The following is a 12315-nucleotide window of genomic DNA, read 5'->3' on the forward strand; positions in this document are numbered from 1 at the left end:
GGCAATGAGGAAGGCCATCAGCTGGCCTACAGCATGATGTCTGAGGAAGGGCTTCGCTGTTTATTTCTAATTCTTTCTGCTTTAAGTATATTTTAATGATCAATGCTTAGAATTCAAGTTCCTGGGATCACAGACTAGCGAAGGCTGTGGAGAAATGGAGTCCTCGCAGGTCTCAGGTATGTGGACGGCGCCTAGAGGGCTCTCCCTTCCTCCCTCCCTTCCTGCTCTACCTGGTCAGAGCCTGTACCTGGGGGCAGAGGGCTCCCTTAGGGAGGGTTGGGCCGGAGGAAGCACAAGTTTCAGATAACGCAGCCCCTTCTGTCATCTGCTTTCCACCACAGCCCGCTTGAGAAGGAATGAGAGCCAGGAAGGACAGATGAGTCTCACCTGAGCTGACAGAGGTCCAGCTCAGCCAGCCCTTGATGTATCCAAGACATCTGCCCACAGCAATGAGAAGTGGGTGTGACTCAAAGCCATTCTCAGTCCACATCCACAATGCTGGGAAAGAAAAACCAAGTTCGATTTACCAAAATATCTGTATTATCTATAAAAATTGAACTCTAACGAGTCACTGCTACTGGAGGCAGCAATATCCAACTATGCTGGCTCCAGAAGCAGACGGCTGTGTCCCACCAGCCCACAGGCAGGACATGGTACTGAGTGGCACGTGGGCAGACTCATTTGTAAGGCCTCAAAAACCTGGACACTTTGGAACGTAGCAATCGGATGAAAGATCTTGGAAACATCTCGCGGGACTCCTGGGCCGTGTACTTGAAATAGTTCTGGGGGTGGGCCAGGACATCAAACAGCGCCTTGATCAGTTTCTTATCCTAAAATGAAGAGAATTTTTGTTACTGGGCCAAAATATTTAAACATTCCGACATATTGCCAATGGAACTGAAAAGCACTTTGTGGAAATGGTTTCCTCTGAGTTCTATCTTTTGTGCAGTGTTTATTTTCCTAATTATCAATAAAAAGCATGTATTACTTCTATAAAGGAAGATTTAATATATAAAAAACTGTTTTCTTTTTCTAAACCAGATGAGCTGCAACATTGGATTTAGGGAATATTTATGGGGTTAGTGACGTGACAAGTGTTTACTGATAATTACTTACAAGTACCTAAATTTGGTGAACTTCACGCCTGAAGGATAAAGAAGCCAAGGATCTCCAACTATTTGGAGAATGAACATGAAAACACAATTTGCAGCTGGCTTGGATTTATGGTAAACAAGCTTCCCGCTGCTCCGCCACAGATTTCCAAATTACAAAATACAACTTCACTTGACAACACTAAAGACAGCCTTGTGAATTTTTTTTTAAAAATTAACTCTGGTAAAGACATATAAGGTGTGATCAAACAATACAGTGAATGTTTAAATTTTAAAAAATGATTACAGTAAAAGACACATTGCCATTAATTCCCCTCAAAATACTCCCTTACTTATCCCATCGTCCTTGCCACTTTCTGAAGCAGTTCTGAAAGTCCTCTTTCCTGAGTGTTTTTAGTTGTGCTGTCATGGCTGCCTCGATGTCCTGAATCAATTCAAAACATTTTCCTTTCATGGTCCTTTTGACTTTGGGGAAGAGCCTTCTGACTTTGGGGAACAGATGTCTCACGGTGCCAGATCCGGTGAATATGGTGGATGAGGACACACCGTAATGTTTTTATTTGACAGAAATTGCTGTACCAGAATCAATGTGTAATGTGGAGCATTGTCATGATGGAGGATGAAGTAAAGACACTCATGAAAGAGACTTCCAGAACTGCTTCAGAAAGTGGCAAGAACAATAGGATAAGTGTGTTCAAAGTGAGGGGGAGTATTTTGAGGGGACAATGTGTCTTTTACTGTAATAAATTTTTTAAAATTTAAACATTCACTGTATTTTTTTTATCACACCTTATAAAACTGAGCTCAGCCTGGAGCAGGCTAGTTGTCTGAAAGGCAGCAATATGGAACAAGAAGAAAACCTTCCTCTGATGGTGCTTGGGGGACGCTTTGCATGACTGCCATGTCCACCTTAGGTATGTACTCACCTTAAGTATTTCCTGATGGTTCTCAGATGCATAGAGCCTCCCATCTCGAACTATATCTTCAATGAGTTCCTGGTAATCCTCTGTTGGAACAAAGGACATATTTTGAATTCATATGATTTAGTTATTTCCAAATTCACTTTCCTTTTTATTTTTTTATAAGGTTTGAGAAATGCCCCTTCTGTAGCTCCATTCAGAACAATGACCACTCTGATACCAAGAAGGCATCAGAAGAGAACTTCCACATACGTCCCACTGCATCCTCTCACCTACCAGCATCTGCACCCATCTTTCCTGTTCCATCTGCCCTCAAGTATATCCAATCGAGGCCCATCCCTCCACTTTGCTCATTGGCTCCATCTTCTCTCACTAAATCAAGGGCATTATTCCAGTCATTCTGCCTTTTATTTCCTATGGTACGAAATTCTCTCTCTACTGGTCTTTTCCAGCAGCACACAAACATGCTGTTGTGTCTCCAGTCCCCAAAACGGTCCCTCTCTTGACCTCATTTCTCCCTCCAGCTTCCATCCTACGTCTCTGCTCCCCTTTGTCGCAAAACTCCTTGAAAGAATTGTCAATACTCACTGTCTCTTATTCTTCTCCTTTGTTTCTCTCCCAAACTCAGTCCAGTCAGATTTGGCCCCCATCATTCCCCTAAAAGTGTTTGTCGAAGCCCCCAATGGCCTTCATGTTGCCAAACCCCAGAGGTCAACTCTCAGTCCTCATCTTCCTTGATGCGTCAGTAGCATTTGGCCTGAACAGTCACCCCTCCTTCCTCAATCCACTTCTTCACTCAGCTTCCAGGACACCACGCTCTTTGGTTTTACTGCAACCCCACCGGTTTCTTCATCTGAGGCTCTGTTGCTTTTCCTCCTTCTCTTCCTGACCTTCTCTTCATTTTCTCATTAATAATTTTGGGTCATGACATACACATTAAATGCAGAGCACACAGTGTAAGAGTTCTCCAAATGTAACCCCCCCTTCGAAGTCGAGCCTACTTCCTACAGTCACAATTCAAACCAAGCATACGCAAAACACAATCTTTTTCAAATTCCAGGCTGGAAAAAAATGCCTCTTTGTACGCACATCATGTGCAAAACAAAACCAGACAAATCATAAGAACATCATTGGAACTGTGTGGGAGGAACTCTTGAAAAAGGTTCCCCTAGTCAAGTGATGGAAGGCGGAAATTAATAGTATAAGACTCATAATTGCAATTTAACACATATGCAATATCACTGGTACTCTATGCATGTGTATCTTTCTTCTTATTCTCTTATTTTGTGAACATAAAATACGAGTAAGGGCACGTTTTTTATCTTGAACTCCTCTGCTGCAGAGTGTCTAGCTCAGAGGACCAGCTCCTTCTCGGGACGGGAGTTGCCGAGGAAGAGCAGCAGGTGTGCTATGTTCTGATGTCACAGAGAACTGGAGAGTCGTTTGCCTCTACATCAAATGCTTCCAGATCACTCTCTTTTTATTCGGCACGTGGCTGTGCTCAGTGATGCTCAGTGCATGTGACTCGTGACTACAGTTCTCCCCGTTCCCCAGCGGTCAGTGGGATAGCGTGTAGCAGCCTCACCTGCCCTTTCTAAATGTGGTATCTGTTCTTCTGGGCTTGGAAACCAGATATCAAACTTGTCTGAAATATATGTTTTTTAAAAACTTAAGTAGGCTCTGAATGAAGACCTAAAAGGCTTCTGTATGGCCAAAGCAGCAGTTTCAACTATTTTCTGCTATGACACGTACAAGACATACTCTTGTGGGCCTAACCAGGGTTATGCATCATTTCCTCTGCTTCTCTATTTGAATTTTAAAAAAAGACAAAAACAACCAACGTTTTCTTGCATCACAAAGGCAGAGTTGAGAATAGCCAGACTAAAGTTTGTGAGCTTTGGGAACATTTCTTCTGGAGTCTCCATGTCTCTTTTGGTTCCTTCCTGGTTCCAGATACGGGAGTTATCCGTCGGTGGCTCTCAGACAGCTGAGGCGCTCTGCCTGTCTCAGCAGAGCTAGTGGGGGGCATTTGTGTCCACCTAGGAGTCTAACACTTAGAGCCTTTGTCTTGGGTGTTTGACATGGTTTCTGGCACAGGAAGCATGATCCTAGCTTTTGGAACATGTTGGCAATAAAGTATGTGAAGTGTTCTTAGGAAATCCATAGAATATTATCTTTCCAAAAGAGCTGCTTTTGGTACTTGTCTGCCTAAACACCCTCAGTGGCTCCCGATAAGTTTCGGTCTACCCTTCTGAGTTTGGCCCTCAAGGCTCTTCACAGCCTAACCCCATTGCTTTCCACTCTCATCTCTCACTGCTAAGTCCTAGATATCAACTGGTCAAATCATCTGTCCCCACACATGCCATGTACTCTCTCCTTGGGCCTTTGCCATTCCCTCTTCCTGAATGTTCTTCCTCCCATTTATAAAAAAAAAAACCTTATATGTTCTTTCAAGACCTAAATCTCTTGAAACTTTGCTCTATTCTTTCCAAAACCCATGTAAAACTGACAGCTGCCCCTTCTTCTCACACTGAGCTTTATACATCCCCACTATAGCATGTATGACAGTATGTACTTTTCTGTGTGTCTGTCCCTAACCATGTTGTCTCCAGCACTTAGCCCAATGCCTGGCACAGTAGATGCTCATTAAATATTTGTTGGATGGATGAACAAATACGTTCATGAATGAACAGATGACTCTTCCCCCACTGGATTATGAGGTCCTCCAGGACAAGGTCCGGTTCATTTTGTATTCCTAGCAAATGTTGGTCAACCAAGTTTCAGAGCTAGGTGGGGCCCCAGGCCCAGCCCTTCATTTCACAAGAAGAAAATGAAACCAGAAAAGTCATCTGACTTGCCCAAAATCATGCAGTGAGTTAGTGGCAGAGACAGCTCTTGGGTCTTTCCCCCTCCTCAGGATACCTCTTAATAAAATCCACAATCATAATACGTTAATATTTACTGAGTATTTACTATGTGCCAGGCACTGCCCCAAGTTCATTATAGATTATCCCATCGAACTCTTACATTAAGTTTAATGATTATCATCATTTACGCATTAAGAAGTGAGGCTGAGAGATGGTAAGTAACGCACACAAAGTCCCAGTAGAGATTATTCCCAGGCTGGCTGACTCCAACGCCCATGTTCTTACTCACCAAGCTGTGCTCACTTTTAGTTATTTTCTAATACATCTTTTCATCCCTGTACTCAGTGTCCCCGAATGCCTGTTTAAAATGTGCACTTATGAGTCAGCGATGTCCTTTCTCCTTATCCTGCCTGCCTTTCTGGGCATGTGTGCTGGTCAGCAATCCGTCAGCTGGCCCAGAAGTTGGTTCTGTTCAAAGCAGAGAGCTTGTTCCACATACTGCAGCCTGAGCTGCATAGCACTTACCATCATATGTCACGTACGGGACCTGGAACCCTCGGGCACTGTTCCCTTCATTGGACTTAAACTGAATCCACAGCTTCTTGGATCTGGAGGTGAAGGCGATGGGGCGTTCGTAGGTCTGGCAGGTCTCATATGTCGTCACAGAATTGGATGAAGCTGCCAAGGGAAGTCGGAGGGCAGGGTTTAGATCCATCACTGAGCAGGGTTGAAGAAACTGAGGCACGGAAAATCCAGAAAGTATGCCCAAGACCACAGAGCTAATGAGAAGTGGGGCTGGGATTCAGATCCAGGCAGTCTGACTGCAGACTCCACTCACTACACTGCCTCTAAGCTGTGTTGATGGCAGCGTCCCTTTATGGACACTGGGTCATGCGTCAGGAGGGCGGAGGATACCACCTGCCTGGCTATGCCCTCTGCCTTGGTCAGTCTCTAAGCCATGAGCTGCTTCCCAGGGTGAGGTAAGTGTCTGGAGCCAGCCCTATATATGCTTCATTGATTCTCTTGTTCTCACTGTGGAAGAGGGTCCTCAGTGAGCGCAGAGGAGAAGACTGACCTGCACAAATCCCACTACCTCTGGGGCTCAGCAAAAGACCTCGATGTGTGGTTTTTGTCTAAATGTTTCTTGGCAAACTCTAAAAACTCATGAGTCATCTCTGTTCTAATACAAAGGGGACATTCTAGGCCCGGTTCTCACATTTAAAGCTGGGGAGCACGCCATCAGGCTTCCCAGCAGCCTTGGAAGGGGAGGGGCGGGGAGGGGCAGGACGCACAGGTTTTCCGCATCACCAAGTAGTCTCCACAGTCATCCTCTATGGGCAGGAAGATCTCGGGGACCACAATCAAGATGCGGCGCTTGGGGGGTGGGTTGATGGTCCACGTACACTCAGTGTTGGCCGGGTAATTGCCCGGGTAGTTGGGGGATTCGATATATCCAGTAAAATCTCCTAGCTCCCCTCCACATCTTCTGTCTGGAAGAGGAAATGCCATAAGTTATGAAGGCACAACATCACTCTGTCAGGGGAACCAGCATCTGAGGAGAACCACGGCACCCCTACTGCCACCGAGGAGTGGAGCCTGGAAACGACACTACCCCAGGAATGAGTCTGGCCTGCAATGCCCGAGGTCCCCTCTGGAAGCCCAACTACACTAACTCCCCACACAGAGCTCACCCAGGCAACATTTTCTCATTAGCTTGAAGGCGCTCAAGGTCAGGGGCAGGCATTTGTGAAACAAAAGGACAACTTCGGTTTTCAGTATTTTATTTACAAAGTCCAAGTGCCTGGGGAACCATGACACACAACCTCTAGGTCTGTCAATATCAGGAGAACAGAGCTTAGTGTGAAGTAGAGGATATTTGACCCTTTCTTAGAGATCTCTGATGAAGCTGTGACAGCTACATTCTTTCACTTTTCTCTTTGGTCAAGACCACATTTCATTTTCAGGTGCGGAAGAGAATTCCAATGACCTATCAGTTAGTATGGAACAGGCTGGATACTCACCTTTGGCACCAAAGGCAAGGAGTGAACACACATACACACACACACACACACACACACACACACACACACACACCACCCCCAGGTGGACCCAGGTACTTGCCCTCATAATCAGAACTGTAAAAAGCCTTAGAGAGAGACCTACTTTTACACTGGGTTATGTTTGTGGAGCCATCAAAGTCAGTCGTAGTATTTCCTGGGCAAGAAACACAATTATTTTTTCCAAATTCTGGCTGATATGTTCCTCCTGGGCAGCGAATACATCGGTGAGTGGTGGTGTTGTAGAAGTGTCCTGGTGAACACTGAACTGTGGGGGCAGGGAGGGTGGAGAGAATGAAAAAAAACATGTATTTTCATCCAATGCAACATAAAAGGTTTCACAGTTGGTGAAATAAATTTTTATCCCAAATGAATTACTGCTTTTCTACTAATCTAGAGCTAATCAACGCTTAATTCTCTAAATAGCCAGCTTGGGTGGGACTTGTGACTCATGTCACTGAGAAAAATGCAAAGGGATCAAAGTATAGCTGTATCTTCAAAGAGTTTATGGTCCATGCAGAGTCAGGCACAAGTAACCACAACCTGAATCTCCACACAGCACATTTGTGAGGATTAAAGGCGCAGAACTGACACTGGGCACGAAGTTGGGCTTCTGTAAGAGGCAGCAGGAGTGGGGATCTGGATAAGGGGTAGGACACGTTTGGGGGCAGAGGGGGGCACAGCTGTAGGTAAGAGCGCTGAGACGGAGGGAGGCTGGGGCAAGGAGCTGAGGAACCTATGTACACCTGCTCATCTCTCCCTGGTTGTCCCTCCACTCAGCCTGTCCACAGGGGCCCAGGTGGCTCGGGGGAGTCCATATCTAGGGGGTTCCTGTGCTCCCTGCAAAGGTGAATGAAGCGGGACCTGACCTCCCGGCCACTGGGGCACCACCGAGGGCAGCTCTGGGCTGGGCTTGGTCAGAGCTTTATCAGACTCCCATGGTTCTCAAAAGGGAAATTCAGTTCTGGAAAAAGGCAAGTTACCATGTCCTCACCTCTGGTTTCACAGTCCTGGAAGGAAGTGGCTCCCAGGTGTTTGGTGGGGAGGCCTCCTCCACAGGAGAAACAGGAAGTACGGCCAGCTTCAGGCTGGAATGTGCCCAGGGCACAGAGCTGGCAGGGTACAAAGCCATCTGCAGAATATTCACCAGGTTGGCAGAGACCTGGGGGACCAATGACCCTAGATGAGTAAGGCCCTCCGGCAGAGACTCTTTCCCATTTCTGTGCAGAGGAGATCAGACTTTGGTCAGGCCTGTCACCCTATGCTGACCTCAGCTCCCACCTCAGCGAGTCCTGCCCTCCCACTGACCCCGAGTAGGTGGCATGTGAGTGCCTGATGTTTATACACAGGGCTACATAGCACGGTTCAAACATGGAGACCAAGGAGCCAAGTATGGAGCAGGCCTGGATATGCGTCAGGCTTGGGGCTGCATAGGCCCCAGGCCACCCCTGCAATGCAGGAGCCCCTAGACAGAGAGAATCAATTCGGCCATTTGCCCCAGAAGTATCCCCTCACCCAGGTGATGACATCCTAGTGATATAAAGACTCTTCTGGTTACGGAAGAGTCTCCCCTGTTTTACCAATTATTATATTTACAAAGTTACATCTCCTTACCCTGAGGTGTGTCCTGGCCTCTCTCAATTAATCTAGTAAATGAGAGCAACCCAAGTCACCCTGACAGAGCGCCCTGTGGCCTTTACTTTAAGCACCTTACTTTATGGTTATTTTTTTAAGTTTATGACAAGAAGCACAGCCATAAACAAAAGGATTTCTAAAAGCACACGTTCCTTAGGAATTAGCTCGCCATCGGCAAAATGCTATAAAAATCTGTTGTCTCTTATATTCCTAATCATCTCTCCTTTATTAATTTTCATGGTATTCTTTGTACCATAAGTTATAGCTATAATGGCATTTAATGAACGCACACCCCAGGGGGCAATCTGGAGTCTGTCAGACCTGGCTTTGGATTCCAAATCCTCCACTCCCTAGCTGTGTGACCTCGAATGAGTCACTTTAACCTCATAAAGTTGTTATAGTGATACAACCACCATATGAAAAGTTCATGTAATACACTTAGCATGATGTCTGGCATAGGTAAGTGTTCAATAAATGTTAGCTATTATTATTACTACCATGGATATTCTTATTACTATAAATACATCTTAATAAGGTCACATACAAGTGTGAACAGATGCCTATCGACTTTGCAGTTATTAATAGTTCTAGGATTTCATAACAGGCCAAACGTATGGTAGGAGTCACACTCATTCTGAGGATCTGATTTTTAAACCAGAAAAGGTCCTGCAGTTGAATTTGGGGTCATTTAGGTGGGAACTAAGGCTGGCTGAGAGTGACTGGAAGGCGAGGCAGGAGCGGCCGGGGTGCTGTGCACTCAGCCACAGACATCACCCGCAAAACGCATGGCGGAGTCCAGAGTGCTAACCATGGGGCTGCAAAACGCCACGGCGGGTCACACCTTCGATGTGAGCCCACAGTGTTAATACAGCTGGTCCTTCTTCCATGTAATAAAGGGGAAGACATTTGCTAATAAAATAAATAGGAAAGAAGCCCACTGAACCTAAGTGAGCTTGCTTCCAGAGTTAACATTTTTATAAGAGACAATTAAAATTCTTCACAAGAGTTTTTTTTTAACAAAATAACCAGACGGATACTTTTTAAAAATCAATACACTATGAATTTAAGACCAAAGCTGGAAAAATAATCAGAACTACTTTCCCATTTTAACACTTTGGTTAGTCCCTTTGTACTGGCTGATTACTCATGTCTCAAGGTATATTTATTTACTGTGAATAAAGCATGCAGTTGCAACCTTTACACTTTTTTCAGACCATCATTTATTTATTCAAGTGAGCATCACCCAGCATGTTTCTGGCGCTGAGCTAGGCACTGGAGAGCCAGTGAGGGACTCACCATGGCGCCTGCTCGTAGGAAGCCCATGGTGCAGTGTGCGCGGTCTGTATTGAAATGCATGTATGCCTTCTGTCTAAACAATGATTCTGGAGACTGGAGGAGTAAGAAGGGGCAGGCGGAATCCTTACCTCCACATTCAGACACATTCCAAGCTTCTGAGGTCTTTAGGGCCCCAGGATTTTCTGGTCTTGGGCACGGTTCGCATGTGATTTGTCCTTCCTCATTTTGGAAGGTTCCATTTGGACATAAAATGCAGCGTTCTTGTGCTCCATCATAATATGTCCCAGCCCTGCAACTGACTAGCCAAAGGGGGAAACGATCTGGTCAGTGAGGGGACAGAGGCCAACGAGAGGCAATGTGAATGCTAGAGATGAAGGGAAACAGGTGGCACTGACCCCACACTCCCCCATACAAATCCCCAAATACAGAATGCACAGCACCTCTGGGTTCTCTGTGCAGACCCCCTCTGCCATGATCCCTGGTTAGAGGCATTAACGGTCTCCTTAGACCATGAGCTCCTTGGGAGCAGGGATCACAATGATCCTAATTATTTTTGAGCACAAGCTCTTAACGATTCTTCCTACTTCACAGGGCTGCCAGAAGGATTATAAAAGTCACAATCATTCATTGACTATTGGCCTAGAAAGAGAAGAACAAAGAAGAGGGTGCTTTTTAAATTCTGGCTGGTGGGATCTGGGAAGACTTCCTAGAGGAGGCCACATTTGTGTTGGGCCTTGAAGGATGAGTAGAATCTCGCCAGATGGGAAAGGGGGCAGGTTGTAAAGATTCATGCATGACATATGGGAGGAGAGAGTAGGAAGGTTGGGGATAGACTGAAAAAGTTCTTAAATGTTGGGCATATAGATTTTATTCTGCAGGTAAAGGAGCCATTGAAAAGAGAGGAATATGACCAGAAGCTGTGTTATGAAAAGCTCACTCTCTGGTAGCTGTGGGGAGAGTAGTCTCAAGAGTCTTACAGATAAGCTCTCCAAAATAGCTTTATATTTGCAATAAAATTAATATGTTACAAAGAGTAAACCCAGGTCAATATCTCCTGAAAGAATAAACTACAAGGAAATTAATAAACTACGCTTCTGATTATATTTTTGATGTTGTTAGTTAAATGTGCATTTATATCTTATTTTAGGATATGAATATAAAGTAAATATACTGAATCGAGTTCCCTAGTATAATATTAAAACATCATCATCATAACCATCAAAATAGCCTTTCTAATGGCTCACATTTGTTGAGTACCTACAATCTACTAGACACCACGCCACAAGCTTTACATACATTATGTCATTTATGCCCAAGGACAACCCTAAGGAGCTAGGTACTATTATTAGCTCCATTTTACAAAAACAGAGACTTAGGGACATTAAATAAGTTGGCCAAGTTCCCACAGCTAGTCTAAGAAATACGCTTACAGTGAGATCAAGAGCTTTGAGTTTAAGGCAGAATGAAAAAGGTCATTTAACAAAAATTCAGACTGAATCACAATTCAAGACTTTGCCAAGGATTCTCTATGGGGCATTAGGGAAGTTTGCTGGGATAAACACATTCTCTTTTATACTCACGATACCAAGAAAAAGAAAACAAAATACCACATGATAAACTTAGCTACTATATCTCTTGAATGTCTATAAGGGGAAATATCGGTTTTCACCCTATCCGACAAATGCAATTTGCATATATACTTTTAGGGTTAAACATGGCAAAGTTCTCTAGTAACAGTAATAAAAAAGTCTTCTCAGTATTCACTCCATAATTTATTTTAAAGGAGGCTTTTTAAAAATCATAGCAAGCCAAAATTTGCCACCTTTCAATTATTATTTGGTCTACTCTAAAGTTTGTCTTAATAATTTTTATATTATTTGGATTTTCTTTTACAATATTCATTTATTTTTATTTAATTTTATGAAAAAATTAAAAGCAAACCAAGCTCTTGCCTTCTTGGCAAACAACATTATAATGAGTATGATGCACAGATCTGTGGCAGACAAAGCCTATAATTTCAGACTTATTCCCTTGATGTAGCTCTACTGGATAACGGTTGCCATGATTACTCTGATTTCAGCTCATCTCCCCTGAAGAGCTCAGCTGAATACATACTGGGCATTCATGGCCTTTTATCCCGTGTCCCACCGGACTATCCCAGTGCCTACAGCAGGCCAGTAAATGAGAACACAACCCCTTGTGGCTCTAACAAGCCAACTGTCATGAAGACTGGCAGAAGGTAAATAAACCTAGTCTGTCTGGAACCCCTCTAGCCCACGTTGTTTCCATTTTGGGGACACCTGTTTTCACAACACTCAGTCACCTAAAGGGAAAGTGCCCATATGACGGCAGTGATTCCAACAGCCCCATTAATTATAACTTAGAGTTATATCAGCATGGTCTGTCCCATCATCATTCCTCTGGAAGA

The 12315-nt window shown here is 44.5% G+C and overlaps 1 protein-coding gene across 9 annotated transcripts in view; it reads right to left on the bottom strand.

Moving 5' to 3' along the window:
* Positions 1 to 517: 517 nt before the first annotated feature.
* Positions 518 to 12315, bottom strand: part of SCUBE2 (signal peptide, CUB domain and EGF like domain containing 2) — a 57873-nt gene continuing 46075 nt past the window's right edge. For 6 of the 9 annotated variants that reach the window (XM_019728718.2, XM_019728759.2, XM_074335966.1 and 3 more), the window contains 7 exons: positions 10016 to 10186; positions 7951 to 8118; positions 7063 to 7224; positions 6192 to 6389; positions 5425 to 5577; positions 2039 to 2118; positions 518 to 830 (listed from right to left, as the gene is read on the bottom strand). In XM_019728718.2, coding sequence (XP_019584277.2) covers positions 678 to 830; positions 2039 to 2118; positions 5425 to 5577; positions 6192 to 6389; positions 7063 to 7224; positions 7951 to 8118; positions 10016 to 10186 — 1085 coding nt within the window. In that variant the 3' untranslated portion in view covers positions 518 to 677. The remainder of the gene's footprint in view (positions 831 to 2038; positions 2119 to 5424; positions 5578 to 6191; positions 6390 to 7062; positions 7225 to 7950; positions 8119 to 10015; positions 10187 to 12315) is intronic. The other 3 variants (XM_074335968.1, XM_019728749.2, XM_019728738.2) reach the window with 1 other exon arrangement.

The sequence above is a fragment of the Rhinolophus sinicus genome, linkage group LG06, assembly GCF_036562045.2.
Source record: "Rhinolophus sinicus isolate RSC01 linkage group LG06, ASM3656204v1, whole genome shotgun sequence".
NCBI lineage: Eukaryota > Metazoa > Chordata > Mammalia > Chiroptera > Rhinolophidae > Rhinolophus > Rhinolophus sinicus.